This window comes from Oncorhynchus kisutch, linkage group LG2 (genome assembly GCF_002021735.2).
Source record: "Oncorhynchus kisutch isolate 150728-3 linkage group LG2, Okis_V2, whole genome shotgun sequence".
Lineage (NCBI taxonomy): Eukaryota > Metazoa > Chordata > Actinopteri > Salmoniformes > Salmonidae > Oncorhynchus > Oncorhynchus kisutch.
In genome coordinates, this window is record NC_034175.2 from 61400450 (window position 1) to 61428383 (window position 27934).

The following is a 27934-nucleotide window of genomic DNA, read 5'->3' on the forward strand; positions in this document are numbered from 1 at the left end:
TGAGAGAAAGCTCGGGAGTGAGAGAAAGCTCGGGAGTGAGAGAAAGCTCGGGAGTGAGAGAAAGCTCAGGAGTGAGAGAAAGCTCAGGAGTGAGAAGAAGCTCAGGCAGGTAGATAGATCTACCAGATCCTGGCTGGCTGGTGTTTTCAGCAGATCCTGGTTGACTGGCAGATCTGGAAGAGTCTGGCAGATCTGGAAGAGTCTGGTTGACTGGCGGATCCTGGCAGACTGAAAGATCTGGCTGCTCCATGCCATGCTGACTGGCGGCTCTGGCTGCTCCACGCTGACTGGCGTCTCTGGCTGCTCCATGTAGGCTGACAGCTCTGGCGGCTTCTTACAGACTGGCAGCTCTGGCGGCTCCGTGCAGACTGGCAGCTCCTTGCAGACTGGCAGCTCCTTACAGGTTGGCAGCTCCTTGCAGACTGACAGCTCCTTGCAGACTGACAGCTCCTTGCAGACTGACAGCGTCGTACAGACTGGCAGCTCCTTGCAGACTGACAGCTCATTGCAGACTGGCAGCTCTGGCTGCTCCATGCAGACTGACAGCTCCTTGCAGACTGACAGCGTCGTACAGACTGGCAGCTCCTTGCAGACTGGCAGCTCCTTGCAGACTGGCAGCTCCTTGCAGACTGGCAGCTCCTTGCAGACTGGCAGCTCCGGCTGCTCCCTGCAGGCTGGCAGCTCCAGCTGCTCCCTGCAGGCTGGCAGCTCCAGCTGCTCCCTGCAGGCTGGCAGCTCCAGCTGCTCCCTGCAGGCTGGCAGCTCCAGCTGCTCCCTGCAGGCTGGCAGCTCCAGCTGCTCCCTGCAGGCTGGCAGCTCTGTCTGCGCTGAACAGGCGGGAGACTCCGGCAGCGCAGGAGAGGAGAGAGGCTCTGGCTGCGCTGAACAGGCGGGAGACTCCAGCAGCGCTGTAGAGGAGAAAGGCTCTGGCTGCGCTAAACAGGCGGGAGACTCCAGCAGCGCAGGAGAGGAGAAAAGCGCTGGCTGCGCTGAACAGGCGAGGCGCACTGAAGGCCTGGTGCGTAGTGCTGGAACTGGTGGTACTGGATCGAGGACACGCACAGGAAACCTGGTGCGGGGAGCTGCTACCGGAGGACTGGAGTGTGGAGGTGGCACAGGATGGGCTAGACCGTGAAGGCGTACTGGAGATCTTGAGAGCAGTGTTGGCACAGGACATGCAAGGCTAGGGATGTGCACAGGAGGCCTGGTGCGTGAGGCTGGCACCAACTTCACCAGCCGACTAACACGCACCTCAGGACGAGTATGGAGCGCTAACCCAGGTGCCATCAAATCCCCAACACGTTCCGTCGGGCGAATCCCATGCAAAAAGCACCAACACAGCAACTCCCTCATTTCTCTCTCCTCCAATTTCCCCATTAACTCCTTCACAGTCTCTGTTTCGCTCACCTCCAACACCGGCTCTGGTTCTGGTCTCCTCCTTGGCTCCTCACGATAAACAGGGAGAGTTGGCTCAGGTCTATCTCCTGACTCAGCCACTCTCCCTCTGGGCCCCCCCCCCCAATACATTTTTTGGGGTGACTCTCGGGTTTCGCTCTGCGCCGCCGTGTCTGTTTCTCCAACTCCATTCGCCTATAGCCCTCTTCGCACTGCTCTAGCGAATCCCAGGCGGGCTCAGGCACTCTCTCTGGGTCGGCCGCCCACCTGTCTATTTCATCCCACGTCGTATACTCCATGCTTCTGCTGTCCATAACCTCCTCATAACACCGCTGTTGCTGCCTTTGTTGCCTCTCCTCTTTCGGCTGCTCCGGCCTGTTGACACGCCGCTTGGTCCATTGGTGGTGGGTGATTCTGTTACGGCTTTCTAGTTGTGATGAAGGAGAGTCGGACCAAACTGCAGCGTGCCGATTACGATCCATGTTTATTTAAACAAACGTAAACACGACTAAACACGAACACTACAAAACAATAAACGAAAACCGAAAACAGCCTATACTTGTGCAAACTAACAGAGAGTACACATAGGACAGATAGGACAATCACCCACGACAAACTCAAAGAATATGGCTGCCTAAATATGGTTTCCAATCAGAGACAACGATAAGCACCTGCTTCTAATTGAGAACCACTCCAGACAGCCATAGACCTTGCTAGATAACCCCACTAGCTACAATCCCAAAAACCTACACACCAAAACCCCAAGACAAAACACACCACAATACAAAAACTCCATGCCACACCCTGGCCTGACCCAATACATGAAGAAAAACACAAAATACTTAGACCAGGGTGTGACAGTAATGCAACTATTTGTTTTGATTAAATAAACCCCTGTCTCAGCCTAACGCTCTGTTAGTTTATGCATGCATTCAAAACCAGGTATTAACTTTACATCACATCATTAAAATTAGATATGGATCAAGAAGATCACTAATGCTCTCCTATGGCACATGTTAGTCATTTATGGATAATTCACTGTTATCAATAATCTCATGATTTTAATCAGTAGGTAATAAGCAGGGTTGGGTAGGTTACTTTTTAAATGTAATCCCCTACTAGTTAACTATCAAATTGTAACAGTAACGTAACTTTTAAATTACCCAAACTCAGTATCGTAATCTGATTACATTCAGTTACTTTTAGATTACTTTCCCTTCCCCTCAAGAGGCATTAAAAGAAGACAAAAATGTATGTTACCAATTGAATTACATTATTGCAGGATAAATCAATGTTAAACTTCATATAGCTGGCCATATATGGATGATTCATTTTACTTTATGGGTTGGTTATCTTGGCTTCTTCTAACCCATCGCTTTTTACTACATATAATAATACGATTAAATGTTATCTTTACATTAAAAACTATCTATCAGAATTCCAGTCATTCCAATAAATGTTATACCCCTTGATCTTCAAAAATAGGGCATGGAAATATGGAAAAATAGATTAGTCTATTTGTTTTTCCTGCGCAAGACCCCATTAGTCCTATGGATTTATTTATTTGATCAGCATGAATTAGATGGAGCAATAAAAGCCTCACTTTTATTCCACAGGCTTGGATCAGAGAACATTTAGTTACAAGAGAGCATTTTTCACTGGCTGTCCACTGGTTTAAAAAACAATGATTGATAGGCACCTTAAACTTCTTGAATTCAACCATTATCGGGTTCAAATAAACATTTAGATTTGTGAACAGCCATCCACAACAACCACAATCCTTAAGGTGCAAATAGCTAAATGAGAGAGCAGCAGTGTGATTCACATCAATATGCTACTGTATGTAGATATCAATAATAAGTGATATCTGTATCGCCGTAGACTACACCACTACTGTCATCCTTACCTCAAAGCGTTTATTCAAATTGGATAATCTTTGCATGCCGATAGCAGCCGCATCATTGGAAGACATAGCTTGGACTGTAGCCTACAAAAGCCTATTCCTGCTCTTTTCCCGTAATCCATCAAACACATTTGGTTTGTCATCATAGTGGTCTCTGACTTGTGATCAGACTCGCTCAGATGATTAAAAAAAACTTTAACTTGCGCCTTTTTTCAATGCTGATTTGAATGTCATTGCGAAAACAGAGAAGGTGTCATATTTATTTTCACAAACATCTTTTCTGAATTTAAAAGTCATCTTCGAAGTAATCATCTAGTTTTTCAAAGGTATCTGTAATCTGATTACAATATTTTTACTGGTAATTTAACCGATTACAGTTACCTTTTTTCTTGTAATCCATTACTCCCCAACCTTGGTAATAAATCACGAGTAAACAAGATAAAACATAAAACAGGGATCTGGAAAAAAAGAAGAATGACAGTCTCCGGCTTACAAACATCAGGATGAATAGTTTGAGCAAGCTTGCCCTCTAGTGTCTAAGTATTAAAATCAGTGTTGTGTTCGAGATCACCTAAAGTGAGACCGATTTAAGACCAAGACCGGAAGCCTTTGGGAAGGGCAAGACTGAGTCAAGACCATAACCAGAAAAATGTCAAATTCAAGTCATAAAAGTCCAATACAGGACCATGATTGTATTTTTGTCAAATCAGCACCATAATAAGAGTTCGAAATGTCCAGTATTTCTGTGTTCATATTTCAGAACAACATATGGATTCTTTAGACATTCAGAATTGTAAAAAAATGTATGCTGAGGGAAAATAGAGCCAGTCTACAAATTATTACTAACCCAAACACAGTGGGGAACAATGGGGGCCTTCTAAGCCTTCAGAGAAGGGCTACGGATTTATAAAATAATTCTAATTATATTCTTTTTAATTATGTTTTGATTTAAACTCTTCAGTTTGTTAGAAAGGAAAGGGTTAACGCTGAAGAGAACATGATCCAATCAGGATTTATCTATGGTGATCTCTGGGGAGATAAATCTAGCTATTTATGTAAGCCATTGGCTAGGCCATCAGAAGCTTGATAGAAGGCATCTGCCATTCATCTGTATTAAAGCAACATTTTGGAGTGACATTGGAATCAACCAATCACATTGACTTGTAATGGGTGGGACCGTTTACTGAGGAGTAGCTTCCAGGAAGCAGTAGTAGGTATAGCTAGCTAGCTTTTGTTGTAGGCTAGTTTACAGCAACTGCAGCAGGTGTTATCAAAGAGGATGCTGTTGCTAATTTATTAGCTTCTCCCTTTTCATGAAAAACTCATCCATTGAGAGGAACTGTGTTTTTTATTGCAGCTCGCATGCTGTTGTTAGCCATCTCTTTGAAAATAACTTGTGTGTGTGAAACATGGTTGCATTTAAACTTTAGAACACCGGTTACTTTGACTGCTAAATGTGAAATGTTTTTTGCAATGGGAAGTAATAATTATACATTTCAATTGGAAAATACTTAGCATAAATGTTGTGTTTTTGTGTTCTTGTGATTGGGACCAACTGGCTTAGCAGTATGTCTGAGTGAATGGGCTACTTATTCTTTAACATCATGCTGTGTGTGACTGCTGTCTTTCCATCGGCGCTATGCAGTGGGTCCTGTGTGGAAAACCATACGTTTTCATACGAATTGTACAGATTTTTATTCAAAAAAAAATATTATGTTCTATGTCCACAACAATGCTTAAACCACATCAGGAGACCATTTTGAGGTCTGGGGAAAAAATATTTTTGAAGGGTGTAGTTTCCCTTTAATTCAATTGTGTAAAACAAATGCCCTCACATGATACAAATCAGCATTATATCACTGTCAGGTAGGCCTACATTGCAGTCCATTTTTTTGTATGTTTTTTTTGGGAAAGCCTTTAGAAATGTTCATACAGACAGCCCATGATGACTGAATTGAGCATTGCAAATAGCCTACTAACCAAGACAAGCGCAATATCAAACTTTATCAATACCCGTTTTGCATACCCATTGTTGCCTTAGTTAGCATTTACTGATAGATATCATGAATTGAAACGTCTTTCCTAGCAACGGGTGTGGCTGAAATAGCCAAATCCACTCATTTGAAGGGGTATCCACATACTTTGGTATATACAGCGTACTTCACATGCTTTGCAGTTGTGTTGGCTACTTTGTGCATGATTTCCCTATTGTACTACATAAGTACAATAGTACAATACATAAATCTTATACCTCCACTACACTAATTTGATATGCAACAGTAGGGATTAAGAAGTGGGTATAGGCAATGCCCTCTGGAAAAATAAAAAAATGTGGGATTATGCCATATACAGTGCTTTTGGAAAGTATTCAGACCTCTTGAATTTTTCAAAAAAATAAATAATCATTCTATACACAATACTGCATAATGACAAATCGAAAACAGTTATTTTATTTTAGCAATTGTATTAAAAATAAACTGAAAAACCTTATTTACATAAGTATTCAGACCCTTTTCTATGAGACTCGAAATTGAGCGCAGGTGCATCCTGTTTCCTTGATGTTTCTACAACTTGATTGGAGTCCACCTGTGGTAAATTCAAATGATTGGACATGCTTTGGAAAGGAACACACCTGTCTATAAAAGGAGCAAAAACCAAGCCATGGGGTCTGAAGGAATTGTCCGTAGAGCTATGAGACAGGATTGTGTCGAGGCATAGATCTAGGGAAGGGTACCAAAACATTTCAGCAGAATTGAAGATCCCCAAGAACACAGTGGCCTCCATCATTCTTAAATGGAAGAAGTTTGGAACCACCAAGGCTCTTCCTAGAGCTGGCCGCCAGCCAAACTGAGCAATCGGGGGAGAAGGGCCTTGCTCAGGGAGATGACCAAGAACCAGTCACTCTAACAGAGCTCCAGAATTCCTCTGTGGAGATGGGAGAACCTTCCAGAACGACAACCATCTCTGCTGCACTCCACCAATCAGGCCTTTATGGTAGAGTGGCCAGATGGAAGCCACTCCTCAGTAAAGGGCACATGACAGCCTGCTTGGAGTTTGCCAAAAGGCACCTAAAGGACTCAGACCACGAGAAACAAAATTAACTGGTCTGATGAAACCAAGATTGAACTCTTTGACCTGAATGCCAAGCGACCCTAAGCACACAGCCAAGACAACACAGGAGTGTCTTCGGGAGAAGTCTCTGAATGTCCTTGAGTGGCCCAGCCAGAGCCTGGACTTAAACCCAATGGAACATCTCTGGAGAGACCTGAAAATAGCTGTGCACCAAAGCTCCCCATCCACCTGACAGAGCTTAAGAAGATATGCAGAGAAGAATGGGAGAAACTCCCCAAATACAGGTGTACCAAGCTTGTAGCGTCATACCCAAGAATACTCATGGCTGTAATCACTGCCAAAGGTGCTTCAACAAAGTACTGAGTAAGGGTCTGAATACTTATGCAAATATAATATTTCAGTATTCATTTTTTATAAATTAGCAAACATTTCTGAAAACCTGTTATTGCTTTATCATTATTCGGGTAGTGTGTGTAGATTGATTAGGGGGGAAAAAGCAATTGAATTCAAGGGGTCTGAATACTTTCCCAATACACTATACCTGCCTATAGCCTCCACTACACCACTGGCCCTTTGTGTATTACAAAAGGTGCCCTCTCCCACATGATGGTATTACAGTAGCTGTCCTTTCAGCAATATCTTTGGTACTATTTTCATCTAGAAATGCCTTTCATATATGCAACGCTCACTAATTGACCAAGAAGGAGAGTGATGGAGTGCTGCATCAGATGACCTCCACAATCACCCGACCTCAACCCAATTGAACTGCTTTGGGATGAGTTGCACCGCAGAGTGAAGGAAAAGCAGCCAACAAGTGCTCAGCATATGTGAATACTCCTTCAATACTGTTGGAAAAGCAGCTGGTTGAGAGAATACCAAGAGGTTGCAAAGCTGTCATCAAGGAAAAGGGTGGCTACTTTGAAGAACCTCAAATATATTTAGATTTGTTTAACACTTTATTGGTTACTACATGATTCCATGTGTTATTTCATAGTTTTGATTTCTTCAACAATGTAGAAAATAGAAAAAAAAGAAGAAAAACCATTGAATGAGTAGGTGTGCCCAAACTTTTGACTGGTACTGTAGGTGTAGATTCACGGTGCATTTGGAATTCCATGATCAGAACTCTACGAATACTAAAGCTGCATGAACTGCCAAGTCTAGACACAGCTTCTAGAGAGGGAGGCAGATGTCTAATGAAGTCCGGCCATCGTCTTTGACCATGTGGTAAACAGAGGCCTTACCAGAGGCTGCCAGATTAGTTCACCCCAATCTGAAAAGATCGACTGTCAATTCGATCATGAGAACTTCGCCAAAAAAAGCGGTAACTCTGCAGGATATGTACTGTGCTTTACAATTACATTTACAATAAACAACATTGTAACGCACGTAAATTCACAAAACATCTTACACTATTCTTCCAGTATGATCTATTGACAGTATACTCTGTTCTAACCTCAGAATTGACAGAAGACCCCATGGTGGTGGCCATGTGCTGACCGAGCAGCAGGAGTGGGCAGTTGTGAGGGCCAGGAATGACATTGCCATTGAAACATTTGCCCAACACATTTACCTGGTGCCTTTTGAGAAAAACAATGACTGGGTGAAACAACGGCAGGGTGCATATGTTCAAGTACAGCACTATATACTGTATTACTGTTACTATTTAATCCACATGCTACTTCACAATATATTGGAACTATACTGTAAACAATAAGTAACCAAAATATGTTTTAGAGGGTGATGGTGCTTGATGAAAGAGTCACCTATGTCATTTTGTGGGACAATGTCAGGTTCCACCATGCAAAGGTGGTTAAGGCATAGTTTTCAGGCCCATTCCTGATTCTTGACCCTATACCTGCCCCCATACTCTCCTTTCCTCAACCCTACTGAGGAGCTTTTCAGTATAGAGGTGGAAGATGTATGATCGCCATCCCAATGAGCGTGCCGCTATTCTTCTGGCCATGGATGAGGCATGCGATGATGACATCAATGCAGAACCAATGTCAAGCTTGGATTTGCCATGCCAAAAGGTGTTTCCCGTGATGCATGAACAATGAGGACATTCACTGTGATGTGGATTAGAATTTATGGCCAAATGCTTAAGACAGGCTTGATGCAAATTAATACGCGCTAAAGGTTGTTTCATTTTCATTCATTTAACTTGTTTCATTTCATTTCTTACACTTGATTACAGACAGTACACCGATTATTGCAATTATATCTGAAAAATATTTATTTTTATGATTTAATAAAAATAAAAGGTAGAGGATGTCTTCATTGATCACAAATGATAGATTTTCTGTCAATTTTGTTGGGCAATGTAATGTTACTGTATTTCCTAATGTGAAAACTAATTTATAGTACTGTAGCATATTACTTTCAGCACTTCTGAGGGCGATTTGAAACGCATATCTTGCTTTGTTTGCTATTGGATTAATTGGTAGTTAAAATGACTAAATTGAAAAGATATCATTGTGTTTTGGTGATTAAACTAATGTTCTCATTACATTTCACAAACTTGTATTTTGAATGTTTGGTTGGTGAGAGATGTTTACATTGCAAATGAATGCACAACGACTGGTTTTGAATGAAAGACTGGCTGGTTAAGAAGTGTGACCAGATTGGAGTTTTGTACTAAGAGTTGTGAAAATATACCAAATACTTGTAGAAATGGTACCAAAGCAATTAAAAAAAACTAATAGCGAGTGTACAACTTGCAAACAAGTTCCACTCTTCTCTACCAGAGCGGCAAGGAAATTCTGACAAAGTTTGAGAATTCTTTTCAACAAAAGTAAAAAGACTAATGTTAAGAATAAAGTAGATATCCCAGATACCAAAAGGCTACTTTACTCCACTGGTCTCAGGAAGAAATTACGAGTCCTCAATGTCCAAGACCGCGTAAAAATGTATCTGACACAGAGACTCTCAATGTGGTCTTGAGTACTACAACGCTGACTAAAATACTGCTAGGCAGATCAAGAGGGATTCCATGTTTCATGTGTCTGGGTGAAATAGTAACAGGTATTATTAACAGGTATTTAATCCCGGCAGTGACAAGATACTAGCCTGTCCAAAGAAACTTTGTTCATCATATGGCCTCTAATTCTGCAGTCCTGTATCTAACACCTCTCACTCTCTCTCAGCACTAGCAAAAAAAATAAAAAGACCTTCAATTCAGTTACATTTTTTTGTCAGACATATCTTTATCATTAGTTTGACATAACAGTATTCCAAAAAATATTCAGGAATGTTTACAATTATTGTGTGCAATCAACGTAACCACTGTTCCACTCTCGTTAAAGTGTTAATTTATCCACAGGCCTAAGCTGGTAGGTGGGTAAATCATTGGTTGAGTAGTGATCCTGGCTGAGTGTGGGGATTTGGGGTTGGTTCTGATGTTCTGGGGTATTGAGGGGCAGGGGCGCAGCTTCACTGGATCAAACTGTGACATCAGCACACCCGTCTGCAGAGCACCAACTTCCACACCCCTCCCTGACCACCAAAGAGAAACATCTTTTGACTGTCCCACTTTAGGGTGTATTAGCATGTTGCTATGGCGTTCTGGTGTGAGGAATTACTGTGGTGATCGCCAGGCAGGGGGCGTGTCAACGGTCCAGTGAGCGTTTCTGTATGGCCTCAGAGACGGCAGTCCTCAGCATTGTGATGACAGAGCGAGGGTCGTCGCTGCTCACCACCGCACTGCCCGACACAATCATGTTAGCACCCGCCTACCAGAGACACACACAGAAAGATAAAACACACACAGTGAACACCCATGGATGGACACAAGCAACGAGACAACGTAGTTAAGCACCAGGGCCCAAGGGTGCATGGTATGTGGAGGCATGCACGCACCTCAGCACACTTGTGGATGGTAGAGGGACCCACTCCTCCGTCCACCTCAATGTCCAGAGAGGGAAACTGACTCCTTAGCCAGCTAACCTAGACACACAGAAACAGCCAATGAAATGTCAATGACATGCCCCACATGTCCAAAACAGACACGGCAAATATATAATCAAACCACATAAATCCACAGACCGTGAGAATCAAACAAAACAGAGAGACACACAGAGAGCCCCTCTAACACATTACTCAGATGACACAATGTCAACTGAAGATATTGTAACAAACCTCTGCATTCAAAATAAACTGAGTGACCTTGTGTATAAAACAGATCACAGATGACAAAGAAGCTTTTCAGACACATGCTCTCTAGCGAGATAAAAACATAAGCCACAAAATAACACATAGGATGTGTTTACACAGGCAGCCCAATTTGAGTATTTTGCCCAATTATGGCCAACAGATCTGATTGGTCAAAAAATCAACTAGTGGCAAAAAACAGAATTGGTTGGGCTGCTTGTGTAAATGCAGCCTGATAGACAGACACACAAACACAACACACTACCTTGGGCATCATGTCCTCCATGAACTTCTGGCCTCCAAAGCCAGGCTCCACAGTCATGACCAGTGCCATGTCAATCTGTCCTGCCCATGGGGCCAACTCCTCTACTGTGGTCCCAGGCTTTATGGCCAGGCCCACCTACAACACACACACAGTGTTACATTACCGTACATGGGTGAAGACACACAACTGTTAGACAACACATAGTTGTGAACTTTCTCTGACTGTGTGTGAATCTGTGACCATCCACTTCTCGCAATCTCTGACCTCCCATATCAGGACCTCACCTCTGGTCTCTCTCTATAGTCAACTATGCCTCTCTGTCTCACCTTCATGCCACTCTCTCTGATCTCCTTAATGAGGATTCCAGCATTAGTAGTGGTCTCCAGGTGGAACGTGTACTGATTAGCTCCTGCTGCTGCCATGGGTTTCACCCACTGCTCCGGCCTCGACACCATCATGTGCATGTCTATAAGAGAAACACAAAACACACACTTTTGAGATGGCTACTATGCAAAGCTGAACAAACCATAATCCTACTTAGAACGAAGTATTATGGTGGCACCAGTGTCAGTAATAATGGTAGCTGTGGTCAGCACGTTCAGCTAGAATAAATAGGGACTGGTCAATGTGTTGTCATACAGGTAGCCTAGTTTTTAGAGTGTTGGACTAGTAACCGAAAGGTTGCAAGTTCAAATCCCCGAGCTGACAAGGTAAATATCTGTCATTCTGCCCCTGAACAAGGCAGCTAACAAACTGTTCCCAGGCTGTTATTGAAAATAAGAATTTGTTCTTAACTGACTTGCCTAGTTAAATAAAGGTCAAAAACAACAACAGGGACATATTGTAACCATATCAGAGTAAGGTTGTGTTACTGACCAAAGAAAGGGTCTGGCCCCACGCAGTTCCTTAGGCACTCCACCATCGGGTGGCCAAAGGTGATGTTGGGTACAAAATTACTTCAAGGGAACAAGATACAATCATTATCCTTATGTGACGGATTCTACTCCAGTCACGCTGATGCAAGGCAGGCTGATCAATAACAAAACGTGCTATGTGCTAGCTAACTATCAGTGCTGAATAAAACATCAACTGAAAAAAGATAAGTAAACTGTGGATGTCGTAAACAGAGTTGCAGAATGTTATGCAATGTGGACTGGTATTGCAATCTGCCGTGATGTTGACATCATCCATAATGACTTTTAGCTTGACTTCTAACAATATATTAACACAAGTCAACAGAAACAGCAGTGGTTGCTAACGTTAACTAAAATGTGCATACATTCAGTGTTACAGCTAGCTAACGTTAGTTAACTGCCTGACTGTGAATCCTATTGGACTGAGGCTATGCTAGTTAGCTAGCGTGCTCTCTGGATTTGTTCACCCGTCCATAACGTCGAGGTGCAGGTAGTCAGCTCCGCACTCCATCATTCGGACGCATTCACTGCCCAGGCATGCGAGGTCACTGCTGAGGATGGACGGGCCTATCTTTGCGCTGTAAGACATGTTGAAGGTCTCTGCTCTGTGTGCTCGATTGCAGTTCAAGAAGTACTCCAACGTGCGAGTTTGCTACTTCCGTGTTCAACGCTGCTTTCAAAATAATTTCTGTTCCAAAAGTTGCCACTGGATGGCGTATAAATCATACTGAAGTGACACCACTTTCACATATTTTCCTGTGTTGAAAAAATAGTTTATATTGCCCACACAGCTCATATATTTTCTTAGCTGGCTGTAAGATTTAGTGGGCAGGGCGTTTGACTGAAGGTTGACAGGAAGAGATGAGCTGGGTTGGGTCCAATCCCTGAAAATGTGGGGGACCGTATCAGTGTGTGTGAGTATTGGCAGCCCCTTGAGAACAGGAGGCAGGGCAAGACAGGGCCAAGGTCAATGGTCACACAAAGTACGGTGGGAGAGACCAATACTACCTCTATATAGGCCTCTGCCTCTTATTCTCTCTCTCTCTCTCTCTCTCTCTCTCTCTCTCTCTCTCTCTCTCTCACACACACTTTTTTGTAATAAAGGGTTTTAACTCTGTGCCTTTCTGTGGTCAGAGGCTGGCTTTTGAAGTGATTTAAAAATTATGAAGAGTTCATCAAGAATGTGACAAATGAATCCCTGGTAGTTCCAGCAGCATTTTCTGTGGCCACTACAGACCCAGTCACATCCATGAGGGTAAACACCAATGTGACATTAATGGGTTTGGGCTCATTTCTGCTGTAGAGATGATGGTGAGATGATGGTGAGCTGTGGTGGCATGGTATGCACCAGGGGACAGGAAGGTAATATGTTATTCTCAAGTTGGCTTGAGTTAAAGTGTGGTTGTCATGGTGAATGGGAGCCTTAAGTAAGAGCCCCTGAGGGAGAGCTGTAAAGATTTAGGATATGACAGCCTCTCCATACACACACACACACACACACACACACACACACACACACACACACACACACACACACACACACAGGCCCTCAGCAAGGTTGATACACTTAACAGTGTTTGTTGACAGGCCGCCATATCATCACTCTGTCTAAAACATCTCTCTCAGACGCCATCTTGAGAGCTTTAGATAAAGTAGTGTCCTGCAGGGGTACAATGAAGGCCATTTGTAAAGAGCCCAGATAGGCTTGTCCTGAATGCAAATCTACCTGTCTGCTCTATAATATATATTGTTTCTCTGAGGTTAAGAGGGTTTCCACTGGGCACAGACGTCAATTCAACAACTATTCCACATAGTTTCAATTTCAAAGAAATGACGTGGAAACAACGTTGATTCAACTAGTGTGTGCCCAGTCAGTTAATGTTCTTGACTTTACATGAGGTGACATTGTAAAATGGTGCACTCGGCGGTGGAGGTTTTAGTGGGAAGGCAGACAAGATTCCTGGTGCAATGCCCAGATTGAAAGCTTTTTGTACGTAAAGATTAACACATCCTGCACCACACACAAGGGCAGGGCTCTCCAGAGGGCGGAGCGGTCTTCCCAACGCATCATCGGGGGCACACTGCCTTCTCTCCAGGACACCTACAGCACCTGATGTCAAAGGAAGGCCAAAAAGATAATCAAGGACACCCGAGCCTGTCTGTTCATCCCGCTATCATCCAGAAGGAGAAGTTAGTAAAGGTGCATCAAGCTGGGACTGAGAGACTGAAAACCAGCCTCTGTCTCAATGCCATCAGACTGTTACAGTGCATACAGATATTATTCAGACCCCTTCACTTTTTCCACATTTTTTTACATTACTGCCTTATTCTAAAAAGGATTACAATATATTTTATAGAGACAAAATACACCATAATGACAATGCAAAAACAGTTTTTTAAAAAGGTTTGCTAATTGATTAAAAATAGCGATTACAGCCTCAAGTCTTCGTGGGTATGAAGCTACAAGCTTGGCACACCTGAGTTTCTCCCATTCTTCTCTGCAGATCCTCTCAAGCTCTGTCAGATTTGATAGGGAGCGTCACTGCGCAGCTATTTTCAGGTCTCACCAGAGATGTTCAATCTGGTTCAAGGCCGGGCTCTGGCTGGTCCACTCAAGGCTATTCAGAGACTTGTCCCGAAGCCACTCCTATGTTATCTTGGCTGTGTGCTTAGGGTCGTTGTCCTATTGGAAGGTGAACCTTCGTCCCAGTCTGAGGTCCTGAGCGCTCTGGAGCAGGTTTTCATGAAGGATCTCTCTGTACTTCGCTCCGATCATCTGTCTCTTGATCCTGACTAGTCTCCCAGTCCCTTCCTCTGAAAAACATCCTCACAACATGATGCTGCCACCACCATGCTTCACCGTACGGATGGTGCTAGGTTTCCTCCAGACGTGATGCTTGGCATTCAGGCCAAAGAGTTCAGCCTTGGTTTCATCAGACAAGAGAATCTTGTTTCCTACGGTCTGAGAGTTCTTTAGGTGCCTTTTGGCAAACTCCAAGCGGGCTGTCATGTGCCTTTTACTGAGGAGTGGCTTTCATCTGGCCACTCTACCATAAAGGCCTGATTGGTGAAGTGCTGCAGAGATGGTTGTCCTTCTGGAAGGTTCTCCCATCTCCACAGATTAACTCTGGAGCTCTGTCCGAGTGACCAATGGGTTCTTCGTCACCTCCCTGACCAAGGCCCTTCTCCCCCAATTGCTCAGTTTGGCTGGGCAGCCAGTTCTAGGAAGCGTTTTGGTATCACGCCTCAGGATATGACCCAGATGCAGACACAGGAGGCGGAAAGTACAGTTCTCAATCATTTATTATAGCACGTGGCAAAGGGCAGGTCGAGGACCGTCAGAGGTTTGTAATCAGGTCAGAGTCAGGCAGATACAGGACTGTAAGCAGGCTTGGGGACAGGGCAGGCAGAGGTTTGTAATCAGGTCAGAGTCAGGCAGATACAGGACTGTAAGCAGGCTTGGGGACAGGGCAGGCAGAGGTTTGTAATCAGGTCAGAGTCAGGCAGATACAGGACTGTAAGCAGGCTTGGGGACAGGGCAGGCAGAGGTTTGTAATCAGGTCAGAGTCAGGCAGATACAGGACTGTAAGCAGGCTTGGGGACAGGGCAGGCAGAGGTTTGTAATCAGGTCAGAGTCAGGCAGATACAGGACTGTAAGCAGGCTTGGGGACAGGGTAGGCAGAGGTTTGTAATCAGGTCAGAGTCAGGCAGATACAGGACTGTAAGCAGGCTTGGGGACAGGGCAGGCAGAGGTTTGTAATCAGGTCAGAGTCAGGCAGATATATATATATTACTGGCAATAAATGAAGACAGACAGAGAGATAATATTCAGGGCTATCTAATTGTAATATAATGAATCCTGGTACTTTGATGTTGTCTCTCCTCAGATATGGAGAGCTGCAAAAGCCTGTCTGCAGATGAAGAGGTCCAGTAATTTTTTTCCTCTGAAGCTAAGCAGGGTTGGTCCTGGTCGGTCCCTCGATGGGAGACCAGATGCTGCTGGAAGTGGTGTTGGAGGGCCAGTAAGAGGCACACTTTCCTCTCATCTAAAAAAAATATCCCAATGCCCCAGGGAAGTGATTGGGGACATTGCCCTGTTTAGGGTGTCGTCTTTCAGATGGGACGTTAAACGGGTGTCCTAACTCTCTGCGGTCAAGAAAGATCCCATGGGGTGTCATCCCCAGTGTCCTGGCTAAATTCCCAATCTGGCCTTCATACCATCATGGTCACCTAATCATCCCTAGTTTCCAACTGGCTCATTCATCCCCCATCCTCCATCCCCCATGACTCAGCCATGCCTCATTGCATGTCCAACATTTCCTCAACTCCCAATCCTTCTAATGCGACTAGCCCCTATGCTCCTCCCTCTTTTCCCCCTGCCCCACTTCAAAGTTACCATTCGGCCATCAGATTTGCCTACCAATACTCCTTATAGGACACATCAAAGCACTCTATACTCCTCTGTAAACTGGTCATCTCTGTATACCTGTCGCAAGACCCACTGGTTGATACTTATTTATAAAACCCTCTTAGGCCTCACTCCCCCCTATCTGAGATATCTACTGCAGCCCTCATCCTCCACATACAACACCTGTTCTGCCAGTCACATTCTTTTAAAGGTTCCCAAAGCACACACATCCCATGGTCGCTGCTCTTTTCATTTCGCTGCAGCTAGCGACTGGAAGAGCTGCACTCTTACTGACAGTTGTGGCTGCTTCGCTGTTTTCTCTACCTTCTTGCCTTTGTGATGTTGTTTGTGCCTAATAATGTTTGTACCATGTGCTGCTACCATGTTGTCATGTGGTGTTGCTACCATGCTGTGTAATCTAGAGGCGAAAGAAACGCACACCTATTTAGGCGAGGTGCTGGCTAGCAGAGTGGAAGACTTTTTAAAAATAAAGCAGAGCTAGGAGCTCAGATGCAAAAATATTTATGTCCAATGTTTGGACAGACAAGCTGTCTTCATCAGGATATAATGAAAACACTGTGGGATGACTCATTCATATAGTGTCAAAAGACACACAGGTGTCTGTAACAAATGGCAGGGTGTGGCTTGATATCATTGGTTAATTCTCATATACTAAAATAGCATACAAAAAACATAAATGGATAGCGTACGATCATAGATACAATTTGGCTACATAAGCCTACAAACAATTACAATAGAAAAATCACTAATCACAAGAATGACTTCAACAATTTATCGTTTTAACAATAAATTGTCGAGGTCACTCCCTCTCCTAGGGAGGGTGACATGTTCTGAGATTTACTATGCAATCTGATACACATCAAATCAGTTTTCTTGATCTTCTGATCTTGTGTGAAGATAATGTTCTATACACTGATCTTTACAGGAAACTTACTGATCGTAACAGTTTGAGGGCTGATAGTTGTCACCCACTTCCCTTGAAAAATAGTTTGGCATACAACCAATTTTGTCGAATCAAAATCATTTGTAAAAAACAATCAGATTTCGAAGTATGGCTGAGACGCAAAGAAAATTCAAGGAGAGGGTGTACAAAAATGGTCAGATTAATACTGCTATTGAGAAAATTCAAAACAAAACGAGACATGACCTTTTTCAAGGTCAGTCTCGCAAACTACCCGCTATCCAAAGAGCGCTGAACAAATTAAGGGAATCGTTCACAAACATTGGCACATTCTAAGATCCGGTGATGGTATCGGTAATGTGACCTTCCCTTTGTCATATTCTCCCAGGGCAGAAACCTCAGAGATCAATTGGTAAACTCTGATTTACCACCCCAAGATATCCCTGCACAATGTGTATTTGCGCCCCTACTGGATGGAAACTACAAGTGTAATGGCTGTGCTCAATTCAATGGCACTTATACTGTAAATGTTGATCCTTCAAACACCCCCAAACAGAGAAACAGATCCCAATCAAAGGTGTTATCACGTGCTCCACTAAGGCAGTTCTTTATCTTAGATCTTGTCCTTGTGGTAAAAAAATTTTTTAGCAAAAGAAAATTATTATCCGTTATTTTACCAGGTAAGTTGACTGAGAACACATTCTCATTTGCAGCAACGACCTGGGGAATAGTTACAGGGGAGAGGAGGGGGATGAATGAGCCAATTGTAAACTGGGGATTATTAGGTGACCGTGATGGTCAGATTGGGAATTTAGCCAGGACACCGGGTTAAGCAAAGCGCAAATTAAAAGTACGTATCGCAGAGCATCGTAGCACCATTAGGTGCAAAAACTCGACTTACCCAGTTGCGGCCCACTTTTTGGAAGAAAACCACTCGATTTCGTCTCTACGTTATATTGGCATCGAACATGTCACCCTCCCTAGGAGAGGGAGTGACCTTGACAATTTATTGTTAAAACGAGTGGCTGCCTGGATCTTTAATTTAAAGACCCTTGCTGTAACGGTATTCGTCGTTGGAAGATGAGGAATCATCGGACCAAAGCGCAGCGTGGTAAGTGTTCATGCTTACTTTATTAAAACTGAACACTAATAACAAAGGGAATCACCGAAACAGTCCTGAAAGGTGCAAAACACTAAACAGAAATTAACTACCCACAAAAACCCTGTGGGGAAAAAGCTACCTAAGTATGGTTCCCAATCAGAGACAACAATAGACAGCTGTCCCTGATTGAGAACCATACCCGGCCAAAACAAAGAAATACAAAAACATAGAAAAAGGAACATAGAATGCCCACCCAAATCACACCCTGACCAAATCAAAATAGAGACGTAAAAAGCTCTAAGGTCAGGGTGTGACAGTACCGTCGTTGCCCGTGCAACTCCGTCGTTGCCCGTGCGGTGTGTTTGGGATCCCCACTGTCACTCTGGATAAGAGCGTCTGCTAAATTACTGAAATGTAAATGTCTTCCCCACCTGGATTGCGCAACATTTGCCCATTATTCTTTTCAAAATTCTTCAAGCTCTGTCAAATTGGTTGTTGATCATTGCTAGACAACCATTTTCAGGTCTTGCCATAGATTTCAAGTAGATTTAAGTCAACACTGTAACTTGGGCACTCAGGAACATTCACTGTCTTCTTGGTAAGCAACTCCAATATAGATTTGGCCTTGTGTTTTAGGTTATTGACCTACTGAAAGGTAAATTAATCTCCCAGAGTCTGATGGAAAGTAGACTGAAACAGGTTTTTCTTTAGAATATTTCCTGTGCTTAGCTCCATTCAGTTACTCCCCCCCCCCCCCTCACTCCTTAATGATTGCAAGCATACCCATAACATGACGCAGCCACCTCTATTCTTGAAAATATGGAGAGTGGTACTCAGTAATGTGTTGCTGTATTGGATAGTGTAACACTTTGTACTCAGGACCAAAATACTGCAAAATTCTTTTGCAGTATTACTTTAATGCCTTGTTGCAAACAGGATGCATGTGTAGGGGTATTTGTATTCTGTAAATTATATTGTAAAAAAAAATGAAACATAATTCTTCTTTGACATTATGGGGTATTGTGTGTAGGCCAGTGACAAAAAGAAATCTATATTTAATCTGTTTTAAATTCAGGCTGTAACACAGAAAATGTGGAAAAAGTCCATTTTTAGTGAGCTATAATTTGTATTCTTTTTTTCACCTTTATTTAACCAGGTAGGCTAGTTGAGAACACCTTTATTTAACCAGGTAGGCTAGTTGAGAACACCTTTATTTAACCAGGTAGGCTAGTTGAGAACACCTTTATTTAACCGGGTAGGCTAGTTGAGAACACCTTTATTTAACCGGGTAGGCTAGTTGAGAACACCTTTATTTAACCGGGTAGGCTAGTTGAGAACACCTTTATTTAACCGGGTAGGCTAGTTGAGAACAAGTTCTCATTGCAACTGCGACCTGGCCAAGATAAAGCATAGCAGTGTGAACAGACAACACAGAGTTACACATGGAGTAAACAATTAACAAGTCAATAACACTGTGTCATGACACAGGTATAATGAAAGAGCCATAAACTATGATATATGAGAATAATAATGTTAAGATACCATAATCCAATTGGTAGTTTATTACATGGGAAATTCAATGCTTAATGTATCATTTACAATGTTATAATGTTACTGGTGATTTATATATTTTGGTGGGCAAATGTCACAATTTAATTTAGTCAACACATTCACAAATGGTGGCTTTGATATCAGTTTTGAGGTTGATTGATGTTCAAGCTAACAGCACAAGCAAACATTGTTGTGCAAATCTCTCTTCACTCACCATCAACATCAACATTCCTTGTAATCCTTCTCCATGCCATTTACTTTTTTTGATTTTGTCTCTGTATTCTAGCAAAGCGACATCATGCACAATTGGAAAATCAGACACAGCGATTATTGGCTCTCCACCATCTTTTTTGATTGGGCTTGTCCGGGAACTAATGACACGCGCAACTATGTTTCACGAACGGAAGATTTTCAAACAAACATCTGCTCCTTAGCTGATTGGATAATGGCAGCGGTGGCCGCGTGCAATTTGCGTAAAGTAGAGCAGAGCTGTCTTTTTCAATCGCTCCACTAGTAGGGTTCGCACCGCTCACCGATGAAAATTAATGGGAGAGGATCTTCATCTGACAAATTCGGAAGTGGTGAAAACCATATCGTTTGGACCACAGGAAGAGTAGCTGCTGCCTTGGCAGTAGCTAATGGGGATCCTTAATAATAATAATAATAATAATAAATACAAATAAGTAAGTCCTTGTAATGTGTCTGAATGCAAAACTGTAGCCTTAGTTTTCTCCCTAATAGGGGTGTAAAACATATTATTACTGGAACTCATACGCCTCAACATTCCTTACCTTTACTGTAAACATATTTTACTACCTCATAAGCAACACTGAAGCCCTGTCTCAGTCAACATCTGTGGTACAGGTGCCTGGTTGCTTTATATTTACATTAGTTTGTTTACCCCAGGTGGACTAGCTCTGGAATGTGGCTGTGATGTTTTTGCCTTCACTTCACTTTCCAGCCCTCAGTCCAGCTCAGTCTTCCTCTGGCCCAAATTCTCTGAGGTCAATTATAGGCGCGGTTAGTCTGCCAAGATATCTTTCACTCTACTAATGATGGCATGGCATGTCCTTTGGTTTTAATCCAACCACTCACTCCCATCCCTAAGGCCGTATTGGCTTCACTTCGCAGATCAGATAGGGCTTGATTGTTAGAAGGATAGAAGATATTGCTTATATCTTGCTAGTAGACCAGGTGCAGGTGGAGGAGATTGGTGCTTGGCCTATAGTCTTCTGTTAGTCCTCCTAACGTACCACACAAGGGTAGTATAAGGATATCAGATGCAGGGATGGAGGGAGGTATGTGGGTAATATAGTAAAAACTAGCTATAAGGCTTGTTGCTCTGTGATCCGTGACTTACGATAGTGTACTGTCGTAATCAGCTGAAAACAAAGAGCTCCTTGTTAAATGAGTGCTTGGTTCTCTGTCATTTGTCGAGACAAAATGAGGTGACTCCCTGTTGACTGCAAGCGTAGGGGAATGAAAAGCTTATCGGCATCGATAGAATTGGGAGTCTAATTCAGCCCATACCCCCTATATCGACTTCATTAGGTTTTTCAATGGATTCTGTTATGTCTGATTATTCTGGCTCTTTAAAAACATTGAGCTTTACCAAAGCAATCAAACCCTTTTAAGTACACACTATTAGTAAATATACATTGATGCTTATTTTTCCAGATCAAAATCTGGATGGGTATTTTTCTCCAATGCAATATTATGGTTTCAGATCGGATGTTTCTCCTATCGGGTCTCAGTGGTTATTTCAAACCAACTTTGAGGCTGCAGTAGTTATCTACACGTCAGCACTTTCCTTTCATCACTTTGGCTCCACGTTAACATGGTACAGGTGGCTTATTAAGGCCTAAACAGCAGCATGTATGTCAGATGGGTTTGAACTCATTTTACACGCCTCTAAAGCACATTGATTTATTGGCTATTAATTCAACTCAGCTGGCATATTATTTCCAAACTCTCTCCAAATGTGAAGCCTGAAACAACAGAGGCAGTCTCAGTGAAAACAGACATATCAGACCTCCCAGGATAGAAGCCAGAAAAATAATAAGATTTGTATTGTCTTCCAAGTAATTCCAGTAATAACAGTGAAGTGAAGCGGTTCAGGCTCTGCTAACACTACTATAAGTGTTCCTCAAGATGTGTTTGATTTATGTGATGTTACACAGATATGTCCAGCGTGGGGCTTATCTGACCTTTGACCCCTACCATTCTCCATGCAGGAACAGGAACAGCAACAGTGTTCTTTACTGTACCTTCTGGATGGTGGTTGTATTAATGATCAAACAGTGTACAGTCGTCATCTGACTTATTGTACAATCAGGTTGGTCAGTGTGTTCCTCCGGGTTTCCTGCTAGGGTTGACTCCAGCCTCCTGAGCAAACAGCCTGAGATGGATCTACGTCTTCAGAAGGTCTCGAGGAGTATCAACCCTGTCGGGGGCCCGGAGGGGGAAGAGACAGAGGAGATGGGATGGGAGATATCACATCCCCCTCCCCAAGTCTGATTGTCCAGATTTATCTTATGTTTGTCTTCCTGGGCGTATGTTCTGATGAGGCCTGCGCTGGGATTTTCTCTCGTTAATGAGACGCTCGTTAGGGAAACCCTCGTTACGGAGGAGTCTTGTGAGGCGTTCGTTAGTAGTGCTCTTGATGAGGGGATATCCATGAAGATTGGCAGGATGCACAGGGCGGGTTGTGTGAGGGGTGTCACCACATCCTGTAGAGGCTACTGGGAGGAGAGGGAGGGAGACAGATAGAGATAAAGGGAATGAATGATGAATATTGTGATATTGCTGATATTCCTCCTCTCTTCTCCTGTCAGTATGAGTTTTCACTTTGGACTAAGTAGTGGAATTTGAGCCATTTGACCTATGAGCTCTTTTCTCCTAAGTTTTAAGTTTACATGTACTGAGTATCTCTAGTAAGATTTAGTCTGTGTTTGTACCAGTTATAGGGCCAATATATCTCCCACTGTGTATCTTAAGGATTATTTACTCAGTGGTCATTGCAAGGACCCTAAATCATGACCGGGTCATGTCACGGTCCGTCTCATTACTTCTTTCAACGTGACCAGAACATCAGCATTCCAGTTTAAACTGCCCTGACTGTCCCCCACCACTTCACAGGGCTGCTATGGCCCAGCATGTAATCATCTGTGTAAACCCCCTCCAGGGAGAAATGGATTGTTCCATGAGTCATAACTCTACTCACTTTAAGCACTGGAATGTGTCATTCAAAGAGGCGGAAAGGGAGGGTATGAATGAGAAAGGATTTAGTGCTGGTCCCAAATGATACATTGCCAAATTATTGCTGAATGGGCGTTTACTCCAAATACATCTAAATGACTAAAATGAATAAGAGCTGCTGCTTCATTCAGCCTGTGTCCGTCAAGTGAATTCATTGCTTTTCCTGTGTACATCAGCTCAGAAAATCCTACATTATAGGGTTAGTTAGGGTGAGCTAAGCTTCATACAGACTTTACTAGGGCGATATTTTGAACCTTGTATTTGTAAATCCCCCTAGTTAAATTATTGGTGGAAAAATATATATTTCAAGCCATAATGGATTGTCATGCATTTTTATATAACCCCTTTTCTTAGTGGAATGTTAATCCAACTGAATAACCCTTTGGCATTTTCCCACTAATTAGAACAATCTACTGAATATCACACTCGGGCAGTCTTCATATTAAACTCCCAGCAGGGGCTCTGGGTACTGAAGGGTTGTTTATGAAAGGAGAGAAAGTCCAGGTCTCATAAAATCCTTACAGGTCAAATGATTGCGGAGAGACAGACAGACTCACAGCCTTCCACACTCAAGACTTTTATGAATACGTCTCCGTTCCTACTTTCATTTGACATCTCTTTCAATCTCTGATCTCTAATCTCCCACACACTCTCACTCATGTGCACACAGACACAGAGACACACACACAGTACACGTACACATCCCTTTAAAGCCTTCCTCTACAAACACTTCAATGCGTGTCAGGCCTTTACCATTCTTCAGGTTCAAGTCAAAACAATGGGGGTTTGATCTTCTGTTAGACCTGGTAGTTCTGAGAGCGAGACTGATATCAGCCACCATAGCTCAGCAGAAACATGTCGGAAACCAACTGGGTGCAAAAGTGAACCGCCTTTGCAGAGTGAAAATATGTTTCTATTTCTTACAAACAGAAGTGCCAAAATGTTATTAGTATCACATGATGTAGTGAGAGGAGTAGTTCCCAGCCCCACGTAGCTTAACCAGCTGTTGTAGACCCACTGTGATGAGCTATAGAGGCTTTAACAACATTAACAAATGATTCATTTAGGCACCAATTCATAACAGCATTAATGGTAGAGGATGTCTGAATGCTGACTGTACTGTGTCCACGTCAGAGAAGCTATTGGATCACCCACAGGTGTAGTACTGTAACTAACTGTTACTGTTGACTAATGTTCAAGCCAAGCTTGCAGTTGTCATAGAAAGCATTGCCCCATCAAGTGTAGTAGCCTAAATCTCTCTTTGTGTGACTTGTGAGTTTAAGCACGCACACACGCATATATACACACACACACACATTCGCTTAACTTGCCATGATAGTCTATCTTCCTGTCCCTGAGATGGACTGTAAAAGTCTCTGTGTAGGATCTGTCCACTATGACCCTCTGGGGATGACAGAAAGCAGAGGGTTTTCCCAACGAAGCCACAAACCACACACACTAGGCTACAGTACCCATATAATCACACCATACACATACACACACATCATATACACACACTGCCACTCACAACTACCTAACCACTCATACACACACATCATATACACACACTGCAACTCACAACTACCTAACCACTCATACACACAAATGAGTCTCAATAATGTTCATGGTAGGCCACCCTCTCACACACAGTCGTGTTAACCATCATAAAAACACAAGCATTTATGAGCTGTACATATACAACAGTATGTGTGTAATTCCTGCCTGCAGGGAACTCCACATCTGTGGACCTCTATCCCAGGGTGCAACAGCAGCTGTGTCTAGTTTGGCTAGCAGGGTTGTAATGAACTCCTGCAGCTGGCTGTCCAGACACACTCAGACACGCAATGGGTCCTCCCTGGGCCTGTTCTTATAGCACACATACCTTATCCTTCTGTGGGATTGTGGGCCAGGGTCTGCTGCTTGTACAGGGTTGCACGCATGCACTGGGACATAAACACACACAATATCCATCTGCTGGGCCAAATCATGTCTTCTACCCTAACACATGATACACACACCATAATATCCATCTGCGGGGAGAATGAGTGGGAAAGGAAAGGGTATGTCTGTGGTGTTGCGGGAAAACACTCATCTCTGTCGGCACCCTGTAGAGGTGAAGTAGTGTAGAGTCCACTGTACCCTACTCTCTGGTGGAAACATCACCATGGACAACACTGGATTGCTGTTATCAGAGAAAATTGCCTGTTAAACTAAAGAGGTCCTCAGCGAGTGATTCCATCCCCTGGCTCTCTCACACACGCACGCAGGCAGGCAGGCTGGCAGGCAGGCAGGCAAGCAGACAGACAGACAGACAATGGCTCTCTCTGTCCAATTAGCCAGAGAATAGACAGAAGCTGGTTTAAATATCATGTGAGTTATTCACCATCCTTTTGTACTAGTTCTCCTCCTGTGAGCTATTCAACATGCTTTTGTACTTGTTCTCCTCCTGCTGATTTAATTATCCTATGAGGTATTCACCATCCTTTTGTACTGGTTCTCCTCCTGCTGGTTGGCAGTAAAAAAGGCTAATATTGACTGGTTCTCCTCCTGCTGGTTGGCAGTAAAAAAAGGCTAATATTGACTGGTTCTCCTCCTGCTGGTTGGCAGTAAAAAAGGCTAATATTGACTGGTTCTCCTCCTGCTGGTTGGCAGTATAAAAGGCTAATATTAACTTTGCTGATGTGTTTTTGTTTGGCATGGGAAAGCTGAAGGCTTTGGCTCGCCCTGACCGCGGCGAGCCAGCTGCCAAAGGGAGCTGGCAGAGGTCCAATATTTATAACGGTGTAATAATGGACTACATTTATATAGCTCCTCTCGTCATGTCTCAGGGTGCTTTATAATGTGTGGGGGGAATTCAACTAATCCACTGCAGACATGATATGTACAGAAGCATTAACACCTATCGTCCCTGTGGCCTGAGGGTCACTGAAACAGGGAGGGGGGTCATCATTTTTTATTTATTTTTTTATTTCAACTTTATTTGACCAGGTAGGTCAGTTGAGAAGCAGTTCTCATTTACAACTGCGACCTGGCCAAGATAAAGCAAAGCAGTGCGACAAAAACAACAACACAGAGTTACACATGGGATAAACAAACGTATACTCAATAACACAGTAGTAAAATCTATATACAGTGTGTGCAAATGTAGTAAGATTAGGGAGGTAAGGCAATAAATAGGCCATAGTGGTGAAATAATTACAATTTAGCAATTAAACACTGGAGTGATAGATGTGCAGAAGATGAATGTGCAGGTAGAGATACATGGGGTGCAAAGGAGCAAAAAATAAATAACAATATGGGGATGAGGTAGTTGGGTGGGCTATTTACAGATGGGCTGTGTACATGTGCAATGATTGGTAAACTGCTCTGACAGCTGATGGTTAAAGTTAGTGAGGGAGATATAAGACTCCATCTTCAGTGATTTTTGCAATTCGTTCCAGTCATTGGCAGCAGAGAACTGGAAGGAAAGGCGGCTGAAGGAGGTGTTGGCTTTGGGGACGACCAGTGAAATATACCCGCTGGAGCGCGTGCTACATATGGGTGTTGCTATTGTGACTAGTGAGCTGAGATAAGGCAGGGCTTTACCTAGCAAAGACTTATAGATGACCTGGAGCCAGTTGGTTTGGCGACGAATATGAAGCGAGGGCCAGCCAACGAGAGCAAACAGGTCGCAGTGGTGGGTAGTATATGGGACTTTGGTGACAAAACGGATGGCACTGTGATAGACTGCATCGAATTTGCTGAGTAAAGTGTTGGAGGCTATTTATAAATGACATCGCCAAAGTCAAGGATCGGTAGGATAGTCAGTTTTACAAGGGTATGTTTGGCAGCATGAGTGAAGGATGCTTTGTTGCGAAATAGGAAGCTGATTCTAGATTTAATTTTGGATTAGAGATGCTTAATGTGAGTTTGGAAGGAGAGTTTACAGTCTAACCAGACACCTAGTTATTTGTAGTTGTCCACATATTCAAAACCGTCCAGAGTAGTGATGCTGGACGGGCGGGCGTGTGCGAGCAGCGATCGGTTGAAGAGCACGCATTTAGTTTTACTTGCATTTAAGAGCAGTTGGAGGCCACGGAAGGAGTGTTGTATGGAATTGAAGCTCATCTGGAGGTTTGTTAACACAGTGTCCAAAGAAGGGCCGGAAGTATACAGAATGGTGTCATCTGTGTAGAGGTGGATCAGAGAATCACCAGCAGCAAGAGCGGCATCATTGATGTATACAGAGAAAAGAATCGGCTAGAGAATTGAACCCTGTGCCACACCCATAGAGACTGCCAGAGGGCCGGACAACAGGCCTTCCGATTTGACACACTGAACTCTATCTGAGAAGTAGTTGGTGAACCAGACGAGGCAGACATTTGAGAAACCAAGGCTGTTAAGCCTGGCCTTGGCCAGGTCGATGAAGATGGCTGCACAGTATTGTCTTTTATCGATGGTGGTTATGATATCATTTAGGACCTTGAGCGTGGCTGAGGTGCACCCATGACCAGCTCAGAAACTAGATTGCATAGTGTAGAAGGTACGGTGGGATTCGTAATGGTCAGTGATCTGTTTGTTAACTTGTCTTTTGAAGACTTTAGAAAGGCAGGGAAGGATGGATATAGGTCTGTAACAGTTTGGGTCTAGAGTGTCTCCCCCTTTGAAGAGGGGGATGACTGAGGCAGCTTTCCAATCTTTAGGGATCTCAGACGATACAAAAGAGAGGTTGAACAGGCTAGTAATAGGGGTTGCAACAATTGCAACTGATAATTTTAGAAAGAGAGGGTCCAGATTGTCTAGCCCAGCTAATCTCTCTCTCTCAAATGTATTTATATAGCCCTTCTTACATCAGCTAATATCTCAAAGTGCTGTACAGAAACCCAGCCTAAAGCCCAAACAGCAAGCAATGCAGGTGTAGAAGCACGATAGGCCACGATAGGCCACTCCCTAGAAAGGCCTAAACCTAGGAAGAAACCTAGAGTAGAACCAGGCTATGAGGGGTGGCCAGTCCTC

At 43.4% G+C, this 27934-nt stretch overlaps 1 protein-coding gene across 1 annotated transcript; it reads right to left on the bottom strand.

The window, feature by feature from the left end:
* Positions 1-9547: 9547 nt before the first annotated feature.
* Positions 9548-12389, bottom strand: rpe (ribulose-5-phosphate-3-epimerase). Its single transcript, XM_020459791.2, has 6 exons — positions 12166-12389; positions 11661-11740; positions 11111-11250; positions 10785-10919; positions 10229-10315; positions 9548-10101 (listed from the first exon to the last, which is right to left on the bottom strand). Exons 1-6 carry the CDS (start codon positions 12285-12287, stop codon positions 9979-9981), a joined length of 687 nt encoding a protein of 228 aa, XP_020315380.1. The 5' UTR covers positions 12288-12389; the 3' UTR covers positions 9548-9978.
* Between the last annotated feature and the right edge of the window lie 15545 nt (positions 12390-27934).